This window comes from Diabrotica virgifera, chromosome 5 (assembly GCF_917563875.1).
Source record: "Diabrotica virgifera virgifera chromosome 5, PGI_DIABVI_V3a".
Taxonomy (NCBI): Eukaryota; Metazoa; Arthropoda; class Insecta; order Coleoptera; family Chrysomelidae; genus Diabrotica; species Diabrotica virgifera.
Window position 1 is genome coordinate 46,616,376 of NC_065447.1, and position 23,628 is coordinate 46,640,003.

Below are 23,628 nucleotides of genomic sequence, written 5' to 3' on the forward strand. Positions count from 1 at the left end.
CCACTTGTTCTGTTCTTACCCTAACGTGCGTCCCACCTTGACTTTACAGTACAGGTTCTTATGACCAACAGTGATGCCAAATTTTATCAGAAACAGGTTTTAAGCAAACATACTTTTTTCGATAAGATAACGATTAATAAATTTTAATATTATTGACATTTTGTGGTTGTCAGGGGTTCTAAAACATTTTTTTTTCGAAAAATACCTTTATGTGAACAAAATAAAAATAAATTTGTATAAAACATTTATTAATAATGTATTCAAGCGCATAAATATGTTAAACCCTAATAAATACGTAGGTACCTACAGAAATAATTAAAATACATTTAAACTATTATATATTTTAGCTTCTTTCTATAATCCCGTCTTCCTCACTTTCACTGCCACTCTCGTAGGGTGTAAACACATTAAAATGACATTAATTTCAATTTCATAAATCAGTAATTAAGAATAACAATAAACTGCAATTAGGATCCAAATTTTCCAAATAAGCAATGAGTTACTCAATACAATGTTATCAGTAATAATTTTAATCTTATTTAATATTATTTGTTCTAATTAAATTTGGGTGAACTGACCATCAACAATTATACTTTATTTATTCTCAACTGTAGGACCTGGTAGGACAATATAAAACTTTACTTAAACTTGACTGGCAATCTATTTTATATTTTTCTTGACATTACTTCAGAACTGTGTATACTGTCAATACATAAATTAGCAACCATAGAACAACATCCACTTTTAATCTTGAATATTCTAACATTCTTAAAAAAAAAAGTTATTACGCATATCGATTATAAAACTGCTGATTACTTTTCGAAAATAACTATCACTCACAAAAAAAAACAATGAAAAATATTGTTTCACTTGACTGTAACGGGTTAGTTTTAATTTAATATTCTAGGGACCTACATTTTTAGGACCTTGGTAATGTCCGATTGAAAATTCTTTTGAAGAAAATCGGCATCGCCGCGCTAAAAACTCGCATAAGGATTGTATTGACGTATGTTCGTGTACTGTAAAGTCAAGGTGGGACAGACATTAGGTAACAAGTACATAATATATTGAAAAACGTTTTCTTGAGTGTATTGTGAAGCTCTGCGTAGTTATTGGTTTTATAATTTTATTTTTCGTTTTATGCATTCTTTTGTTTCGTTGCATTTCGTGTTTGAAATATTTTTTGACCGACCAGAAAATGTACACTTTCGGGATAATTTTTGTACAGAAAATACCGCTTTGCCGGTCAAGACCGGAAAGTGAACGTTAGGGACCGGCAAAAGTTTCTTCCGGTCCCTATATACAGAGTGTTTCATTGGGAAAGTTACATACGTTAACTGTAGAAAGAGGACACTTAGGCGGTCCCAAAAATACCTTATTTAATGGGTCTTACTCCATTAATAACAAAGATACTGGTTGTTTTATCTATTTTGATATTTATTAATTGTTTCATAACTTTTTAACCACACTATATATTTATTTTATATTTGGCACGCAAATATCATTTAAGGTGTACAATAAACTAATTTATTTACAATTTTAAAAAATCCAGGTCCGGATTAAAAAATATTGGAAAAATATTCCGACCCAAAAACCACACCCTGTACATTAAATTTTTTAAAATAGATTTTTCAGTTGAAAAGAGGATGAAAAACTAAATTTAGTGGTTTACTTTGAATTTTCGGCAAAATGATTTTTCTGGTCAAAGGACATCGCACACATCTTATGGAAAATATAATGTCACTCAAATTCAATAAAATTTATACGAATAGATTCGTTTTAAATCAACGGTCAAATCTTATCATTGCGCCAACTCTATATTTTCAATAATAAGAGGAGAAATTGATATAAATAAATCTGAAATCAAATGGATACGTATATAAGTTAGAGAGAAAAAATATTTTAAAACACCCAAATTGTCGGTACTCCATAAATCAGAGGATTAGTTTCACTAATTCGCTTAGGCCCAGCGGGGGTTTAAGCTCTTTTGAATAGAACCCAGAGCAATAATGATGGTAACTGACACTTTTACTGACTCAAAAAATGTGATTTCGATAAATAATTGCAATTTGCGCCGTAATTAATCATAATTAAGAGTTGGCGCAATGATAAGATTTGACCGTTAATTTAAAACTAATCTATTCGTATAAATTTTATTGAATATGAGTGACATTATATTTTCCATAAGATGTGTGCGATGTCCTTTTGAATTTTAATTCTAAAATTATGTGAATTGCGAGAGCTCTAAGTAGAAAAAAACTGAAATACAGCTTACAACTTGTCAACCGCACTGCATATTGATTTTATATTTAACACGCGAATATTCTGTTAGGTGTCCAATCAATTAATTTATTTACAATTATAAAAAATCCAGGTCCGGATTAAAAAATATTGTATAAATGTTCCGACCCAAAAAATACCCTGTATATTAAATTTTTTTTAATGGATTTTCCATTTGAAAAGAATATGAAAAACTAAATTTAGTGGTATACTTTGAATTTTCGGCAAAATGATTTTTCTGGTAAAATTTTAATTTGAATTCTGAAATTATGTGCATTGCGAAGCTCCAAGTAAAATAAATTAAAATATGACTTAATTTTAATTAATACCGTTATTTAATCTAAATTGGTAAAATATTAACAATTGCACACTTACCAAAAATTGTTTATGGTGGTGATTTTGAATAAGTGCTTTAGTTTTGAATAGTTATGCAAATTTTCGCTGTTTGTTATAATTTTTAGATACTTTGTTGATTAAATTGATGTATTCTTTATTGACCCTTTATTATTTATTCATTATTTAAAGATGAATATTCGCCATAAACTATTTGTCACACATAATTAAAAAACACTGAAATGTTAACATTTTACCAATTTAGATTAAATAATTAAGTCGCATTTTAATTTTTTCTGCTTAGAGCTCTCGCAATTGACATAATTTCAGAATTCAAATTCAAAATTTTATCAGAAAAATCATTTTGCCGAAAAATTCAAAGTGTACCACTAAATTTAGTTTTTCTTCCTATTTTCAAATGCAAAATCCATTTAAAAAAATTTAATATACAGGTTATTTTTTTGGGTCGGAACATTTATACGATATTTTTTAATACGGACCTGGATTTTTAATAATTGTAAGTAAATTAATTGATTGGGTACCTAAAAGAATATTCGCGTGTTAAATATAAAATCAATATACAGTGCGGTTGACAAGTTGTAAGCTGTATTTCAATTTTTTTTACTTAGAGCTCTCACAATTCACATAATTTCAGAATTCAAACTCAAAATTTGACCAGAAAAATCATTTTGCCTAAAACTCAAAGTATACCACTAAATTTGGTTTTTCATTCTCTTTTCAACTGGAAAATCGATTTTAAAAAAATTTAATGTACAGGGTGTTTTTTTGGGTCGGAATATTTTTCAAATATTTTTTATTCCGGACCTGCATTTTCTACAATTGTAAATAAATTAGTTTATTGTACACCTTAAATGATATTTGCGTGCCAAATATAAAATAAATATACAGTGTGGTTAAAAAGTTATGAACCAATTATAAAAATGGCAAAATAGGTAAAACACCCAGTATCTTTGTTATTAATGGAGTAAGACCCATTAAGTATGGTATTTTTGAGACCGCCTAAGTGCCATCTTTCTACAGTTGACGTATGTTACTTTCCCAATGAAACACCCTGTATTATTTTGCATCACTATTTCATAACGCATACTGCCTTGATTCCGTTACTAGACAACAACGTTGCAATTTATTATGAAGTGACAAGTACCAGTTGATTTTTAATTTGTTGGTTGTCAATCTTGTTTTGTGAGTTCGCAAATTTAAAAAAAATATGGATTCATATTTTGAATTGTCCGACAAAGAAAATGAAAATTCAGACGAAATTTTTGAAGCAGCAACGAAAGCGACTTGCGCAGAGGCGTAGCTACCGCCGTATCAGCCGTATCAATTATACGGGGCCCCCGACATTCAGGGGCCCCAGCCCGGCATGTCGACACAAAATTCCATTAAAAAATTGAACAAAATATTCTACAATAATTATTTCACTATTAAAACGCTTTGAACAGTGTATATTGTTTGAAATGGATACTTTATCTATATAAACTATATTTTAGTACAGGTACCTATCTATTTTCTGCCTCTCGCCCTTGTCTTTCTATAACTACAGAGCTTTTTGTTTTCAAGCTTCTTTTTATTGTCTATTCACCGTTGGTTGTGTGTGAGACATTGTATAATGATGTATAATGCCAAATTACAATATATGTAATCGCTTTACCTTTGAATATTTGAAACACTGTGTATTGTTTGCGTATATTTTCGTGTGATTTGTTCTTTATTTATAAATTGTATTTAGGTATATCTAAGAATTTGCTGGTCGCTCGCCGTTAAAGTACAGAGCTTTTTGTTTAAGTTCATTTTCTATGTCCATTTACCCTTGGCTTGAAAAAACTGAATCTGTTTTAAAACGAGTCTCAACAATTCAAATTTATTTTTCAACTTTGGTTTATTAGAGTTTATCAGGATTATTATTATTGTCTATATTTGGGTTTTATACTCAGAACTTATTAGTTTCTAAGGTTGTATTATGCAATTTGCAATTTATTTAAATTTTGTAATATACAGAGCGTTTCACTAAGAATTGGAAATAATTTGACTGTAGATTCCTGGGCTCAAAATATTAAGATTTAACCCAAAAACAAAAAACGAAAACTGGTACGTTTATTTCAGAGATGAATCGATTTCATCAATTGCGAATTTTTAGTGTACCGGTCATATGCGTCCATTTTGGGTAGGTCAACTGATATCTTATCGCATTATTTTTTGTGTATTTAATTTTGAAGCATTTTGACACTAGATTATTAAATTAGGAGGTATTCTAGTACTAAAAGTTACTCTTGCTTTAGGTCGGTAAAATACACCGTTTTTTTTTAAACTTTTTCAAATTTTGTTCAAATTCAAAAAACGAAACATTTTCAAATCGATTTTTCTAGAAGACGGTGTATCCTACCGACTAAAAGTAAGACTAACTTTTAGTACTAGAATACCTCACGATTTAATAATCCAGCGTCAAAAATGCTTAAAAGTCAAAGACAAAACAAGTTATGCGATAAAATAACCGTTGACCTACCCAAAAAGGACGCATATGACCGGTACTAGAAATTCACAATTTATGAAATCGATTTATCTCTGGAAGATAAATAGACGTACCAGTTTTCGTTTTCCTAAAGAGAAGTGTTCTAGAGGTACCTATTTAAAAAAACTGATTGAAAGTCACCATCTTTAAAGAACTCCAGCTCCCTTAGAAGTCAGACATTTACATTTTTGGAGTAGGTGATTTGGGTTAATCCTTAATATTTTGAGCCCAGTGATCTACAGTTAAAATATTTCTAATTATTAATGAAACACCCTGTATTGCTTTGTTTTATTTCATTATCTTTTATTTCGTAATCATATTGACGATTTTTGAAATTTCAGTAACTGTATTATTTATTGTTTTTTCCTAATCTTTCTAGCTTTGTCCATAAAATTGAAAAACTTTCAGTGACAGTAAAGCATATTTCTATTCTATTCTATACAAGCGTTTTTGCTTCTTTTGTTGAAAATTTTTTTAGCACTATGCCATATCAGTGGTGGAAAAGGGCCCCGCGACAAACTTTGATCTGGGGCCCCTGTGGATCTAGCTACGCCACTGGACTTGCGGTTATGCTGCTAGGATAATTAATACTCCGTTACGAGAAGTCACACGGCGTATTTAAAAATTTCTTCTTTTTCTTTCTCGAAACTCCTTATGCCTCTCAGGAGCGTCGGTGTTTTATTCATCCTCTATCCATATCTTCCATTTCTTGTGGTCCTTTGCTAACTCTTTAATTTGTTGATGTTTTTTTTCCTTTTTCCTCTCTAATTTCTATAATCTGATTGATCCATCTTTTCCTTGGCCTCCCTTTCCTTTTTTACCATATTTTTTTGATTCCATAAAAATATAAAATTTTTGATGTTTAATAAATAAAATAAAGAAATAAATTTACATCAAGTGCCAACAATCCTCAAAAGTTTATGAAAAAAAAAAAAAATTAGAAACGCTTTTCTTTAGTTATAGTCTAGGCGCCAAATAGAGGTCACCGTGTCATTTTCAATTCTGATGGACAAACTCAACGGTTTCTTATGGATTTTTGGCTGCTGATTACGAATTTCGAGGGGGGATTTCGATGCGAGTGGTCAAAAAATTGTTATAAACAATTAATTGTTTATAAATTGTTTATAATGCTCTGGCTCATAAACTAAAAGAAATAAAAAAAAATGTTTCAAATAAAATTTATTCCTTAATAAAAAACGAAGAAATAACCGTTTACTAAACTTAAATCCGACAATCAGAACTCAAGATATTGTAAAATTAGTGCACAATGCAAATTACAAATTGCAAAATAAGTATTTTTCGAAGCTTTATCGATCGTAACTCGGCTTCTACGCATGCAAATGAGCCTTATAAGATGTTCTTTTAAAGCTTTATTAAGAGGCTTCCAAACAAAGTTTGTTAAATTATTTTATCTTCATTTGTTTTAAAGTTATACCCGTTTTAAATTATAATTTTCTCAAGTTTCAAGCAAACTTGAGCTATAAACATTTATACTTTAATTAACAATAATGATAAAACAACTCAAAAGGAACAATTTGAGCTTACGAAAATGTTCGTAAGTTTATTTTTGGCTAAGATGTCGATATTTTAATGGCGCGCTATGAGGCGCAAGATTGGCTCACAGTCAAGTAAGTATGTATTCTTCGACGCTTTATCGATCGTAACTCGGCTTCTACGCAAGCAAATGAGCCAATATGTGATATCAATATAAAAATGGATCGAGTTCTTTTGCAGCATCATCATTGCATATAAAACGAGCATTTATGATGTGGCGGCATACACACAATTGACGGGCCTTGATGATGCTGCAAAAGAACTAGATCCACTTTATATGGATATCATATAGATAATTAGACTCTGAAGCCTCAAAAAGTTTTAGTTTTACTGCCTACAAGAACAGACTTGTACCACCATGTAACTGTTAAAATTTCGCTAAGAACATGCAGATGTAAAAAAGCTGATATTCCCTGTATATGCAGATTTGCAGATGCATGAAAAAAAAAATGTTTATAAAAATAGTATTAATTAATAGTATCAACTTACTTTTAAGTTATACTTCTAAAATATTAGTTTTTAATGTTTTTTTCTCATTTGGTGCAAAAAATAGAAGACAAAATAAATAGAATGAAAGGTGATACGAGGTACAGTATGATGATTTAATTACATATAACAATTATATGATAAAATTGTATTAGGATCTTCAAAAATGAAAAATGAAGATAACGTATGTATACATAGAAATTATAATTTGCATCTAGAAGTTAGCGCGTGAATCTTTACGCGGTGAGCCGATCTTGCGCCTCATAGCGCGCGCCATTAAAATATCGACATCTTGGCCAAAAATAAACTTATGAACATTTTCATAACATCAAATTGTTCCTTTTGAGTTTTTCTATCATTATTGTTCATTAAAGTATAAATGTTTATAGCTCAAATTTGCTTGAAACCCTTATAAACAAATGAATGTACAATATTTTTAAGAAAATTGTAACTTCAAACGGGTATAACTTTAAAACAAATGAAGATCAAGTAATTTAACAAACTTTGTTTGGAAGCCTGTTAATTAAGCGTTAAAACGACACCTTCTAAGACTCATTTGCATGCGTAGAAGCCGAGTTACGATCGATAAAGCTTCGAAAAATACTTATTTTGCAATTTGCAATTTGCATTGTGCACTAATTTTACAACATCTTGAGTTCTGATTGTTAGATTTAAGTTTAGTAAACGGTTTTTTCTTCGTTTTTTGTTAAGGAACAAATTTTATTCAAAACATTTTTCTTTATCTCTTTTAGTTTATGAGCCAGAGCCTTATAAACAATTTATAAACAATTAAATTGTTTATAACAATTTTTTGTCCATAAGAAACCGTTGAGTTTGTCCATCAGAATTGAATATGACACGGTGACCCCTCTGGCGCCTAGACTATTACGAGTGACTAAAATTTAAAATATTATAAAAAAAATCAAATAAAAAGTAAAAAATAAAAAAAATTTGAAAAAATCTAACACATTCGTTAAAGAAAAGCGTGGCGCGTCTTCATCGAATAAACGGTTTTTGCCCCACGCTTTTCTTTAACGAATGTGTTAGATTTTTTAATTTTTTTTTATTTTTTGCTTTCTATTTGATTTTTTTATAATATTTTTAATTTCAGTCACTCGTAACTAAAGAAAAGCGTTTCTTAAATTTTTTTTTCATATTTTTTTATTTTTTACTTTTTAGTCTTACACATTTTAAACATTAAAATATATCGTCATGTTTAATAAAACATGTATAAAACATAATAAGATGTACTAAATGGAAAGCAGTCGGAATCGGCAAAAAATTTATTTGGAACTTTATTGTTTATTTCGAAGCATAACCTAAAAAATTAACGTAAAAAGTGAAATTATGTATAGTTCATATAATTGGCTACAGTCTGTAAAAGTGTCAAGTTTCTTTATTGGAAAAAACAAGGGAATTTAAGCATTTTCCGTTAAAATCGTTTTTATTTAAACAATTATTAATAAACATACATTTTTTCTTATTGACTCTTCGTGTATTTTTCCCGCGAATGCATATTTCTGCAAAAGTCATTTGTATTGAAGAAAAGGCAATCAAATTAACGTCTAAAGATTTGACCCAAACGATTGAGCTAAAGAAAAGCGTTTAATTAATACGCCAAAATGAATTCTAATGTTAATTGTAGCACAAAACGTCTCTACCGGTGGTTTTTTTAAGACTACGATAAAAACACGATTTTTTTTGAATTTGAGTTTTGGTTGAAGTTTTATTTCGTATCGTATTTAAATTTGACACGAATAAGCGCCGATTTTTATATAAACAAATATATGAGCAAAAATGAATAACCATTTTCAATTTCGTTGCAAAACGAAAATACAGCCGAACCATATTCCAGTCCAATCAGAGAGTGCTGCAAGCACCTCTACCGGTTTCGAAACTTATTAGTCTCTCATCAGGAGGCACATATGCTGCTCTCCCTGATCCAACCAAAACAAACCCCAGCGTGCAGTCCCGAATTGCAACGAACGAAATGGCATAGATGCCCTAGCGGCAACTGCTAGCAAAATACTAAGTTTTCACTCTAATGGCATATAACATATCCCACCAGAATGAAAACAATGGGAACCTTCTCTGGTTACACCTCCGAGGCTTCTACAATTTGCAAGCCATACGGATGCTGAGACTAAGGAAGATGAGGGAATTCTACAATTTACAATTCACGTCACATCTGCTCAGCGCGGTAAAGTTCCAACGAGACTGGTTCCCTTCATACTCCACACAGAGTAAATGTAAATCAAAAATGAATAACCATTTTCAATTTCGTTGCAAAACGAAAATACAGCCGAACCATATTCCAGTCCAATCAGAGAGTGCTGCAAGCACCTCTACCGGTTTCGAAACTTATTAGTCTCTCATCAGGAGGCACATATGCTGCTCTCCCTGATCCAACCAAAACAAACCCCAGCGTGCAGTCCCGAATTGCAACGAACGAAATGGCATAGATGCCCTAGCGGCAACTGCTAGCAAAATACTAAGTTTTCACTCTAATGGCATATAACATATCCCACCAGAATGAAAACAATGGGAACCTTCTCTGGTTACACCTCCGAGGCTTCTACAATTTGCAAGCCATACGGATGCTGAGACTAAGGAAGATGAGGGAATTCTACAATTTACAATTCACGTCACATCTGCTCAGCGCGGTAAAGTTCCAACGAGACTGGTTCCCTTCATACTCCACACAGAGTAAATGTAAATCAAAAATGAATAACCATTTTCAATTTCGTTGCAAAACGAAAATACAGCCGAACCATATTCCAGTCCAATCAGAGAGTGCTGCAAGCACCTCTACCGGTTTCGAAACTTATTAGTCTCTCATCAGGAGGCACATATGCTGCTCTCCCTGATCCAACCAAAACAAACCCCAGCGTGCAGTCCCGAATTGCAACGAACGAAATGGCATAGATGCCCTAGCGGCAACTGCTAGCAAAATACTAAGTTTTCACTCTAATGGCATATAACATATCCCACTAGAATGAAAACAATGGGAACCTTCTCTGGTTACACCTCCGAGGCTTCTACAATTTGCAAGCCATACGGATGCTGAGACTAAGGAAGATGAGGGAATTCTACTAATTGTTTTCATTCTGGTGGGATATGTTATATGCCATTAGAGTGAAAACTTAGTATTTTTTAAATATATGAGCGTTCAAAATTTGAAACTTTATTGTTTATTTATGAAGCATAACTTAAACAATTAACGTAAAATGTGAAATTATATATAGTTGATATCATTAGCTACAATCCGTAAAAGTTTCAAGTATTTACATTGTAAAAAACAAGAGAAATTAAGCATTTTCCATTAAAATCGTTTTTTTTTATTTAAACAATTATTAATAAACATAAAAATTTTTTTTTATTGACTATACGTGTTTTGTTCCTGCGAATGCATACGTCTGCAAATTTTCATTCATTTACATTGGAGAAAAGGCAGCCAAATTAACCTCTAAATATTTGGCGCAAACTAATGAACTGAAAAAAAGCGTTTAAAAAAGTTATGCGATAAAAGAACCGTTGCCCTACCCAAATCGGGGGTCTATGACCAGTACTAGAAATTCGTAATTAACGAAATCGGTTTATCTCTGGAAAGTAAATAGGCGTACCAGTTTTTGTTTTCCTAAATATAAGTGTTCTGGAGGGATTTAAAAAAAAACTATTTGCAAGACACTACCTTCAAAGAGCTCTTCTAGCTGTCTTAGAAAGCATTTTCGGACTGGGTGATTTGGGTTAAACCTTAATATTTTGAGTCTATGAATCTGCAGTTAAAATAGTGAAAATTATTAATGACACACCCTGTATTTATGAGATAGAGACAGAATACTTACATCGAAGAGGTCCTTACCACGAGGCAATACCAGTGCAATGAGAGGTGCCAATGAATTGTAGATAGTTCTCAAAAACTTCTTCAAATCATTGATTAAGCTACGTGTTCCAGTTGCTTTTACAGTTACTGTTAGCTTATTTGCTACAGTATGAGCTCTAAAAAGTAGATATAGTTTTAGTGCAGTCAATGAGGGTATTTGGGTCCCAACTCCGTCCCAATTCGACAAATTACTTGATAAAAAACATACTGAGAATTAAGAACTTCGTTTGTAAAACGGTATAACGTTTATCAGAACTGTAGTACATTCTTTAAAGGTAAAATATTGCAAAACCTCTACATTTTAAAGTACCGCTTGGATTGACATGAACTTTGGCATACACATAGCTAACAAGTCAAAGAAAAAAAGTGATATTGTGCCGATGTGTGCTTTTGCCCTAGGAGTGGGTTTCTCCCCCTTTTGCGGGTGAAAAATATATGTTCCAAATAAGTCCTAAGAAACTTTTGTTCTATAAAGTTTTTTCACTAAGTTAATACTTTTCGAGTTATTTGCGAGTGAATATGTTAATTTTTTACAAAATAACTACGTTTTCAGACGGTGTTTCGCAAATAACTCAAAAAGTAAATATTTGGTCGAAAAAAAATTCCTATCAAAAATATAGCACGTAAAAAAGTGAAAAATATGGTGTATTATATTAGGTCACTATACCTAGTAGAAGCAGAGTTATAGCTAATGAAAAATAGGTTCATATTCGTCAAGTTCCAAATGGAATATTTTAACGTGCCATAACCAAAAAACGAAGCACTTTTTTGGGCAAAGCTTTTTTGTTTTTTAAAAAAAATTTTTAGCATCAGAAGTAAACAAGTTACGCTCAAAATAAAGTTGGTCCCTTTTTTTTGTAAGATATCGGGAAAATCACCCCCTGATTAGCATTTAAAATGAACTTAATTGTTACCACTTCACAAGTTTTTTACTCGTGTATGTATTGATCATATGATCTGTAAGTTTCATCGGTTCAAAGTCCTTATTTTTGAAAGAGCTGTAGTTAAAAAGGCTTGTATGAGTCACTTATCACGAGTGTATGCAAATTTAGAAACACCGAATCTTAACCAATTTTTGTGTTACAGAAAAACAAAAAAATAAAAATATTCAGAAAAGTAAAGCCGACTTTTTTTTCCTTAATATTTTTGGTATCTCTAACAATTTTTAAGTTATTCTGAAAAAAAAAGCATTTTTTCAAAATTAAAATTTTTAAAAATTTTCCTTTAACCCTTAAACGCCCAAGGGTGGGTAAAAAATGTCCACCTAATGCGTATTCCCTTGTAACATATTTATTACGTGTTTAAAAATTTTTCAAAAATTATTTATTGTTAAAAAGACAGCCCTTTATCGAATTTTAATTTGGATCTACCGATATTTTTGAAAATAATAGTACATTATATACCGCGGGACTGAAGTAGTACATTTAATCCTGAAGGTAAAGTTTATGGCCCGACCGCAGGGAGGGCCATAATTTACCTGAAGGATTAAATGTACTTCAGTCGCAAGGTATATACGATACTTTTCGTACTTCCGGTATGATTTTATTAATTATTTCAATAATTTCAATCAGTTTTTTCTCTCTTCAACTCATTTAATAAACTGTCTTTAAAATAAGTTACCATAGTAACATTGCGTTGTGACAGTTATAATTTAGAAACATTGTCATTACTAGTGTCATTGTAAAGAAACATTGTTATTGATAATTATTGGTATCATGAGTGAAGAAGGTGTATCTGATATTGATAAAAGAGCAGCCGAAGTAGGTGAAGAATTGTTACCACCGAAATCTAGAAAACTATACGAGCAGCAGTACGATGCTTTTAAAAATTGGTGCCGCTTAAAAAATGTGAGACAACCTACTGAAAATGCGCTGTTAGTCTACTTCGATGATAAATCAAAAGCGGTTTGTGCCTCAACTCTCTGGGCACATTACTCAATGCTGAAATCGGTTATTAACATTAGAGAAGATATTGATATAAGTAAATTTCCAAAATTATTAGCTTTTTTGAAGAGAAGAAATGAGGGATTTAAGCCAAAGAAGTCAAGAATTCTCACGTCTGAGCAGGTAGATCAGTTCTTACGGGAGGCTCCGGATGATAAATATTTAATGCTTAAGGTAAATTTGGAAATTTGTTTATATTCAGAAATTTTAAGAAATCAATTTTTTTGTAGGTTGCACTTATTTTGGGCGTTGCGGGAGCTTGTCGTGGAAAAGAGTTGGTTGATTTAGAAATCGACGATGTGAGAGATTTGGGCGATTCCTTCCTAATTGCGATTAGAAACACCAAAAATAAAATTGACCGAAATTTTGTGATCAAAAATTCAGAAAACAGTGCCATCAGTTTTGTGGCGATATTTCGGAAATATGTGGCATTGCGAAAGACAGGGACAACTCATTCAAAATTTTTTGTTCAATACATCAACAAAGAATGTACTACGCGAGTAGTAGGAAAAAACATGTTTGGTACAATTCCACGGCAAATAGCAGCTTTCTTGAAATTAGAAAATGCGACGTCTTATACGGGACATTGTTTTAGACGCACATCTGCGTCTTTGTTAGCTGATTCGGGAGCAACAATAGACGTGCTGAAGAGACATGGAGGATGGAAATCCTCCAACGTGGCCGAGGGATATATTGAATCGTCTATTAAAAATAAACAAAAAATTTCAGATAAAATATTTGGTCAAGTCGCCGATTCGTCTACTATAGTTATGCCACAGTCCTCATTCTCGCTTCCTGTTTCCGCAGGATCTTCGAAACAAACACCAGTTCAATATGAAAAGGACCTATCTGTTACTCGTCAGTTACCTGCTGCATTAACCCAGGAAAGACTGGTCAATATGACGAACTGTCACAATATTAATTTGAATATTAACGTTAATTACCATTCTAATTAATTATATTTTTCAATAAAATATCCCTTAAATTCGTTTGTTTGTGATTTAATCGTTCCGGGAGTTTCGTCAATATTTAATCCCGGAGGGATTAAATGTGACACTTTAGTACCTGTCACAAGGGAGTGAAGTTGTCACTTTAGGCCCGGAAGTACGAAAAAGTAATATCTTGAGTTAAATATGGGTGGGCACAAAAAGTACACCCTTGGTAAAACTTGTTACTAAAGGTTTCTATATTATTTTTCGTTGGTAGGAACATAATCCATATAATTATCGACGTATAATTACATATTCGACATAATTATCCTCCAGTGAGGAGGCTGAAAGGAAGAATGTGGAGAAAATCGACAAATCTGAATTACTGGCTTTTACTGGTATGTATATTAATTTTGATGTACATTGTAATTTTGTTTTAAGGTTTGTAAATTGTATATATTAATATTTTAGAAGATGCCGTGCTTATTAAGCATAAGATTCTTAAGTTTAATCCATTTTCAACAACTCTCAATAAATATATTAGCTATTTTCGAGGTGGACATTTTTTACCCACCCTTGGGCATACATGGAACCTAAAAAAGGTTGGGCGTTTAAGGGTTAAAACTAAATTTTTTCAAAAATAAGCACTTTGAATCGATGAAACAGATCCTAAAAACACAACATAAGTAAAGTAACCTGTGAAGCGGTAAAGATTAATTTCATTTAAGTTGCTAATTATATATACAAGCTGTACGCTCCCGAGGAAGCTGAAGCTGTTTTCACTTGAAGATCCTTTTTGTGGGGGATCATCCCATTCTGACTTTGGTTTTACAATTGCTGGTGTGACTTCGCTGTTTCCACTACCTTTCTCCATTCTTCTCTCTCTCTGATTTTGCTTCCTATATTTCTAATTTCCATACTTCTTAAGTCTTCTTCCACTTGTTGTCTCCATCTGAGTTTAGGCCTGCCTCTGGTTCTTGTACCTGGTGGTATCCATTCGGTTATAACTCTTAACGGATTGTTCTTCTCTCTTCTCATTATGTGTCCATACCATCTAATTCTCTGTGCTTTTGTTGCTCTTACTATGTTCTCTTGACCCATCCATTCTTGTATTTCGTGGTTCATCCATTGCCTTGCATCCTCTTCGTTTTCCCTCTTTGGTCCCAGAATTTTTCTCATAATTTTTCTCTCAAAAACTTTCAGCTGCTCTTCTTCTCTTGCTGTTAATGTGAATGTCTCCAAAGCATATAGCACTATTGGTCTTATGGTCGTTTTGTAGATTTTCATTTTTGTATTTCGGCTTATCTTCTTATCTTTGAAAATTTTTTTATTTCTGTAGAATGCTTTGTTTCCTGCTTGAATTCTTCTTTTCATATCTACACTTTCATTTCTTCTGTTGACTAATACTCCCAAATATTTGAATGTTTCAACCTCTTCGAAGCTGTGTGCGTCTATTGTCATTTCTGTCAGTTGCGTCTTCTTTTTTTTACTTACATTCATGTATTTTGTTTTATTTTCATTTATTTCCAGTCCTCTTAGTTTGGATTCGTTTTCTATTTCTTGAAAGGTTTTCTTTAATGCCTTTTTATCTGTTGCTACTATGGTTATATCGTCCGCATATCCAATTATTTGTACTGTATTTTTATTTATAGTTCCTGCGTTTGACAACTTTTTTATTATCTTATCTAATGATAGAATAAATAGTACAGTTGAGAGCGCATCTCCTTGTTTTACTCCATTTTTAATTTTTATTATTTCTGTTCTCTCTCTTCCGGTGTCTATTGTTGCTTGGGAATCTCGCATTGTCATTTCTATCATTCTTATAATTTTATTTGGTATTTTGCTCTCTTGTAAGTCTTGGATCATTTTTCTTCTACTTAGTTTGTCAAAAGCCTGTTTAAAGTCTAGAAAAAGTATATTTGCTTCTCCGTCGTACTCGTATGTTTTCTCTATCGCTTGTTTTAGTGTATGGATAGCATCTATCGTGGATCTTCCTTTTCTGAAACCGTACTGGTAGTCTCCTATGCTTTGTTCTGTGTATATTGTTAGTCTGTCTCTAATTATACCAGTCAGTACTTTATATGTTACATTCAGTAAATTAATTGCTCGGTAGTTTTTACATATCCTGTGGTCTCCTTGTTTTGGGATTGTCACAATAATTCCTTTCTTCCATTCTTCGGGCATTGTTTCCTTATTAAGTTGCTAATTGGGGGCTGATATTCCTGATTTTTTTTGCCAAAACAAAATGGACCAACTTTATTTTGAGCGTAGCTAGGTTATATTTGATGATAGAAATTTTTTTTATAAAAACCGAAATAAAGCTGTTTTAATCACTTTAAAAAAGTTGTAATGTGTTTTCCCCAAGAATGCTTCATTATTTGGATATTTCACGTTGAATTATTCTATATCGAATTTATCGAATATGAACCTATTTTTCATTAGCTATAACTCTGCTTTTGCTAGGTATTGAGACCTAATATATACACCGTTTTTTTCACTTTTTTAAAGGCTATAGTTTTGGTAAAAATATTTTTTTCGACAAAACGCCTACGTTTTGAGTTATCTGCAAAAAACCGTCTAAAAACGTAGTTATTTTGTTGAAAAATGAACATATTCACTTGCAAATAACTCAAAAAGTATTGATTTGGTGAAAAAACTCTATAGAACAAAAGTTGCTTAATATAATCAGTTTATCCATTTCGGGACTTATCTTGGACATATATTTTTTCACCCCCGAGATGGGGTGAAACTCACCCCTAGGGCAAAAGCACACATCGGCACCACATCACTTTTATTCTTTGACATGTTAGCTATGCGTGTGCCAAATTTCATGTCAATCCAAGCGGTTCTTTAAAATTTACAGCAAAAACCGTGAAAGAATGTACTACTGTAAAAAAATCATTCAAATGGATTATAAAATAGCGTCAGAATGTTTTCGATCTTATTAGATCATTCTGATATTTCGATCACTGATCATTTCGATCTTATCATCACTTGAAACTTGCCCACTAGTTGAAAATAAGACTCCAATATTACATGGTTTTAAATTAAATTTAAATTTGTGAAATGACATTAAGTCGATGTTAGCAGATTTTTTTTACTTATGGAGCAACATGGCTTTCCTGCCCTTAAAAATCATGATTGAACTGATTGAAGGATCCTGATTGAAGTCTTATTCCAGATTAAAAAAATATGAACCAGGATCTTTATGTCTGCTTTATAGATTATTAAAAAGCTTTTGATAGACTACGGAATCAGAAACCCGTAGAACTTTTAAAAGAAAAGGATGAGGACAGTCGAAATATACGGGTTATTGTCAATCTGTATTGGAACCAAAAAGCAAAGGTTAAAATCGAAAATGTCGAAACTCAAACCATAGAAATTAAAAGAGGTGTTAGACAGGGTTGCGTGTTGTCTCCATTGTTATTCAATATGTACAGCGAGGCTACTTTTAAGAAAGTAATATCAGAGGAAGAACAGGGTATATCAATACACGGAAAAATTTTGAACAAAACCAGAATCGCAGATGACATCGCTATTTTTGCAGACAGTCTAGAAGCACTGCAACGATTAGTATATAGATTACATCTAGTCAATATAAAATATGGACTACAAATCAACGTTAAGAAAACCAAGTTCATGATTATTTCTAAGTAGAAAGAGTCAATACCTGCAAATATCTGGGATCCTGGGTAACAAAAAACAACGCTCACGGTAGAGAAATCAGGACACGCATTGAAATTGCAAGAAAGGCATTCATAAACATTTAAAAAATGTTTGTTAATCGAGATCTTCCTCTGGAGCTGAGAATAAGAGCATTAAGGTGCTACGTGTTCTCGACTTTGTTGTATGGAATCGAAAGCTGGACACTGAAAGTAGACAACGCAAATAAGTTAGAAGCATTTGAGATGTGGTGCTATAGAAGGATTTTAAAAATACCATGGATCCAACAAATTACCAATGCAGAGGTGCTAAAAAGGCTACAAAAAATTACGAGTTGATAAAGAACGTCAAAACAAGAAAGCTGGAATATTTGGGCCACATTACTAGAGGTGCCAAATATGAAATGTTACGGCTCATAATGCAGGGTAAAATTAAGGGGAAAAGATCCATAAGTAGAAGAAGAATTTCCTGGCTGAGGAACTTAAGAGAGTGGTATAGTTGCAGCTCAGTAGATCTTTTCAGAGCCGCCGCAAATAAGGTACGGATAGCTGTGATGATAGCCAACCTCCGATAGGAGAGGGAACTGAAAGAAGAAGAAGATCTCCACTCCATTAAAAATTTTGGGGGTTGTACCCTGTTGAAAACTGATCTATCCCCCTCAAAAACAAACTATTTGACGTGTTTTTGCATTATTTTGGATTTTCTATAGGGACCAAATTTTAGAGGGTGATACCTTTTGAAAAAATTGACACACTATAGACCAGCGGTTCTCAATCTTTTTGAGTCATGTACCACCAAATAGTTTTTATTATTTTTGGTACCACCTAACTGAAATACTTATCAAGCTAGGTGATTTAGCTAACTGTAATAGTTGTGCTGATTTTGGCTATTTTTCCGTTTTGTTTACCACCGCAAATAATGATATGTACCACCAGTGGTACATGTACTACAGATTGGGAACCGCAGGGATAGACCAATGACAAAAGTGTTTCAAATGTTTTAAATGTTTCAACCCTATTTCAAATTACTTACTGTTCGACGATCTGTTGATGGAACTTTTTGGGTTTATTATGAGCCTCCACTAAATTTTTAAGGCACCCTATAAAAGCTGCAACATTTGCGCTAGAAACATAAAATAAATAAATATAAATAAAACATTATTTTTCTCATATTATTAATAATGTTTTAAATTATTAATAATTTAAAATTTACAAATTTTTGGTATGCTCGTGATCAAAATAGTCTGGTTACAGTGGCTAGGCCATTTAGAGAGAATTAATGAGGTTCGAGCCCCGGCTGGGGAATAGAAAAATAAATAGCTTTTACTTTAGCGGTATTTATAAAGGAATATAAAATAGAGATAGAGAGTAGTCCAAAAACTATAAAACAAAAACCAGTATAAATAGAAAAACTATTTTAAATACTGAGTACATAGTGTATATTAAACATAAGAACATTGGCTGTACAAGTACTAGGGGAAAACATAATGGTTTTAGATCTAAGAGACAGACAATTAGTTTCATATACTCCATCTAATTTACTTACCGTTGCACGTCATCCGCGTTATAGCCCGTGACGTCACATGATACCAACACGAAATATTTAGGCGGTAGGTGTGTTCTTTTTAGAATCACTTTGCCGAGTACACTAGCATTACAGCCACTAGACATATTTTATTATAAACGCGTAGAAATAATATTTAAAGATTTCTATTAATGTCAACTTAAAGAAATTCACAATAATATGTTTAATTTAATTTGTATAAATGGATTATAAAGCGTTTTTATGAAGCAGATTTGTTCGGAATACACTGTAACTATAATCGAACGCAGGTGATGTTTTGGCATAAATTGGTAACATTTATTTGACAGTTGCGGTGATGACACTTCATATTTGTTTATATTCTTTACTATAAGTATTTGTTTCATTATATTTACTGTTTTTATTAAGTACTTTAACGTAAAATTATAACTTAATTCTTGTTTTCTATTTCTAAAGTTTATATTGATTTACATTTATTATTCATTTGTTTTGCTGTATAATCCACTTCCACAAAAATTGTGTGATATATTTGATTTAAAATGAATTCAAGAATTTTTTGTAATTGGGCAACAATGTCAACTTAGATCTCTAACGTAGATAATGACGTGCAACGGTAAGTAAATTAGATGGACTGTACATATAGTAGAAGCAAAAACAGTAAAACCTCCGTTAACCGAAATAATTGGAGGGATGAAATTTCGGATAACAAGTATTTCGGTTAAAATGACATTATTTTTTGTATTCTTCTTGTATTAAATTACATAGTATTCTTGGTCAAAGTTGGTATTATAAAATACCATGAGGTGATTTCGTAATGTGTTTTATTAGTACGTTCTTTAAAGGTAAAATATTGGAAAACTTATAAATTTTAAAAAACCGTTTGGATTGACATGAAATTTGGCATACACATAGCTAACAAGTCAAAGAAAAAAAGTGATATTGTGCCGATGTGTGCTTTTGCCCTAGCGGTGAGTCTCACCCTCTTTTGGGGGTGAAAAATATATGTTCGAAATAATCCGGGAATTGATAAAATAACCAATTCTAAGCAACTTTTGTTCCATAAAGTTTTTTTACCAAGTTAATACTTTTCGAGTTATTTGCGAGTGAATATGTTGATTTTTCTACAAAATTACCACGTTTTGGGACGGCTTTTGACAAATAACTCAAAAATCAAGTATTTGATCGAAAAAAAATTCTTATCAAAAATATAGTACGTAAGAAAGTGAAAAACATGGTGTATATATTAGGTGACTATACCTAGTAGAAGCAGAGTTATAGCTAATGAAATATAGGTTCATATTCATCAAATTCCATATCGAATATTTTAACGTGCCATAACCAAAAAACAACGCACTTTTTTGGGGAAAAAGCATTTTAACTTTTTTAAAGTGTAAAAAAATGCCTATTTTTGTTTCCTAAAAAAAATTTTTTAGCATCAAAAGTAAACAAGTTACGCTCAAAATAAAGTTGGTCCCTTTTTTTGGTAAGAAATCGGGAAAATCACCCCCTAATTAGCATTTGATTTAATTGTTACTACTGAACTTAATTGTTACTACTTCACAAGTTTTTTACTCGCGTATGTATTGATCATATGATCTGTAAGTTTCATCGGTTCAAAGTCCTTATTTTTGAAAGAGATGTAGTTAAAAGGCTTGAACGATTTACTTATCACGAGTGTATGTAAATTTAGAAACACCGAATCTTAACCAATTTTTGTCTTACAGAAAAACAAAAAAATAAAAAATATTCAAAAAAGTAAAGCCGACTTTTTTTATTGTATAAGATTTTTGGTATCTCTAACAATTTTTACGTTATTTTGAAAAAAAGCATTTTTTCAAAATTAAATTTTTAAAAATTTTATTTTAAAACCAAATTTTTTCAAAAATAAGCACTTTGAATCGATGAAACTTATATATCATATAAACACAACATAAGTAAAGTAACTTGTGAAACGGTAACGATTAATTTCATTTAAGTTGCTAATTGGGGGGGTCATCTTCCTGATTTTTGCTAGTTATAGAGACCTAATAGATACTCCGTTTTTTTTTTCACTTTTTTTATAGGCTATAATTTTGGTAAGAATATTTTTTTTTGACAAAATGCTAAGGTTTTGACTTATTTGCGAAAAACTCTCTAAAAACGTGGTTATTTTGTTGAAAAATGAACAAATTCACTTGCAAATAACTCGAAAAGTATTGATTTGGTGAAAAAACTCTATAGAACAAAAGTTGCTTAAAATTAGTCAGTTTATCCATTTCGGGACTTATCTTGGACATATATTTTTTCACCCCCGAGATGTGGTGAAACTCACCTCCAGGACAAAAGCACACAACGGCACCGTATCACTTTTTTTTCTTTGACATGTTAGATAAGCGTATGCCAAATTTCATGTCAATCCAAGCGGTTCTTTCAAATTTACAGCAAAAACCGTGAAATAATGTACTATATAATTTAATTGCGTTCTTTAGTTGTATGAAAGCAATGTTGTCGATGTTGACAAATTAACATCGAATTTCAGTTTTTCGATAAAAATTTACTTTTTACTCACAAAATTATTGAAACTGTCAGCCGTTTCGGTTAAACGATGTTTCGGTTAAAAAGGCTTCGGTTAACGGAGATTTTACAGTATATGAGATAAGAGACCTAGAGCTTACTATGGCCGAGAGAAGACAGGAAAGGGAAAGGTGAATTGAAAGATGGTAAGAAGAATGGAACAACACGGACGATGTGGCACAGTAGACAAAGATGCTGCCCCTGACCTAAAATATTGGGTGTATTGTGGCCACAGGCGACTTGAATTATTTTCTAACACAGGTGCTGACAGGACAGAGGTGTTTTAGAGCCTACCTACCTCTCCAGGTTCGGAAAGGGTGACACTGATGAATGCCTGTACTGCAGACACCCGGACACTATTACACATAGGATGCTAGAGTGTAACAGATGGATAGTATGTAGAAAGAAACAGAATGGAGGGAGAGAGAGACAGTTGTGAATTTTGTGACAATGAGAGAAATGATTGAGATAATGATTGAAAATAAATCTGGATGGACTAGTATACACTACTATGTCCGTGCACTGATCAAGAAGAAAGAAGAGGAGGAAAATCAGCTGTACGCTGAAATCAATGACAAAGCTAAGAGGGAAATATATTGTAGAGAGAATAAAATTTGATAAGGGGCGAGTTAGACTGTGTGACAGACTGTGGGAAAGGAGCTCCAAAAATAATCGTACGAACAAAAAACACAAATACATATTGGGACTAAAAAAGGGGAAACGGGGCAAAAGAAAGAGGTTCCTTTCTGATAGTCTGTGGATGAATGAAGGGCTTCGGAAGCGATGTCGGCCTTATAGCGGCCATTCCGATTTCGGAGCGCTGAATGACAGAAAAAAAATGCATAATGGGATTACTGTTAAATCATGATGGATAATAACAAAATAATAATTAATCCAAACAAATTTTAGAAAGTGAGATGACCTTAATGTGACCTAAAATAGAAACAGGGACAATATAGTTAAAGAAGCACCAGCAAGAAGATAAAGGCAAAGAGGATGATGAAGTATTTTTGTAAAAAAAATTGTTAACACATATAACAACAAAATAATTTAGAGAATAAACTTACTCAGTTATGATAATCTCTGTTTTTGGTTTAGGGCAGCAAAGTTTTGCTTCACCGAGTTGAATACCGCCAATGCAGATAGCTACAAATATAATTAAAAGTTTCATCTTATTGGTTTTTGAAACACAGATGCTGCAATTTAGATCTTGGTCCTTTTTATATCCAAACATAAATATCAATTTTATTGTTCTTTAATTAATTAAAGAACAATAGACAATACTTTGTGTTTTTAATTGAATAATTGATATAGAAATCGAATATTATATAGATGAATAATTATGAGCAGATACTGTTACAAAACCTCCATAATTATTGGGGGTAATTTTTTTACCAGATAATTTGATGTGTTTTTGTTGTTACACAAAAAATTGGTAAACAATTCATATTTTATTTTTTTCTTTATTTTAATTATTTTTTTTATTTAATATCACCATCATCATCGTCATCATTAACAGCTATACAATGCATTGCCAGATGTAAGCCTCCCTTAGGCGTGCCCATCCATTTCTGTTCATTGTTATTTGCATCCAATCGTGACAAGCAATTCGCTTGATGTCATCAATGCATCTGGTTTCAGGTGTGCATCTACCTCTCTTATTTATTCTTGGTCTCCATTCAACAATTCGCTCCGTCTAACGGTTGTCTTTTATTCTTTCTATATGTCCTGCCCAGTTCTATTTTAACATGGTAATCTTTTGAATTACATCTGTTACTTTTGATCAGTATTTCTTCATTGGATCTGCGACCCCTAAGCTTAATGTTGTGTATTGTCCGTTACATAGCTCTCCGTTATTTAGTTCATTTAGGATATTCCTAGTAAAATCGTGATAGAATTATATCCGTGACGAAAAACTGGTTAACGACTATG

At 32.1% G+C, this 23,628-nt stretch overlaps 1 protein-coding gene across 1 annotated transcript in view; it reads right to left on the reverse strand.

The window, feature by feature from the left end:
* The window catches only part of LOC114331183 (uncharacterized), a 28,063-nt gene extending 5,164 nt beyond the window's left edge, over window positions 1-22,899 (reverse strand). The window contains exons 1-3 of the mRNA XM_028280678.2: window positions 22,764-22,899; window positions 18,634-18,723; window positions 11,029-11,182 (exon numbers count right to left, since the gene is read on the reverse strand). Of these exons, the coding sequence (XP_028136479.2) occupies window positions 11,029-11,182; window positions 18,634-18,723; window positions 22,764-22,867 (348 nt within the window). The 5' untranslated portion in view covers window positions 22,868-22,899. The remainder of the gene's footprint in view (window positions 1-11,028; window positions 11,183-18,633; window positions 18,724-22,763) is intronic.
* Window positions 22,900-23,628: the final 729 nt, after the last annotated feature.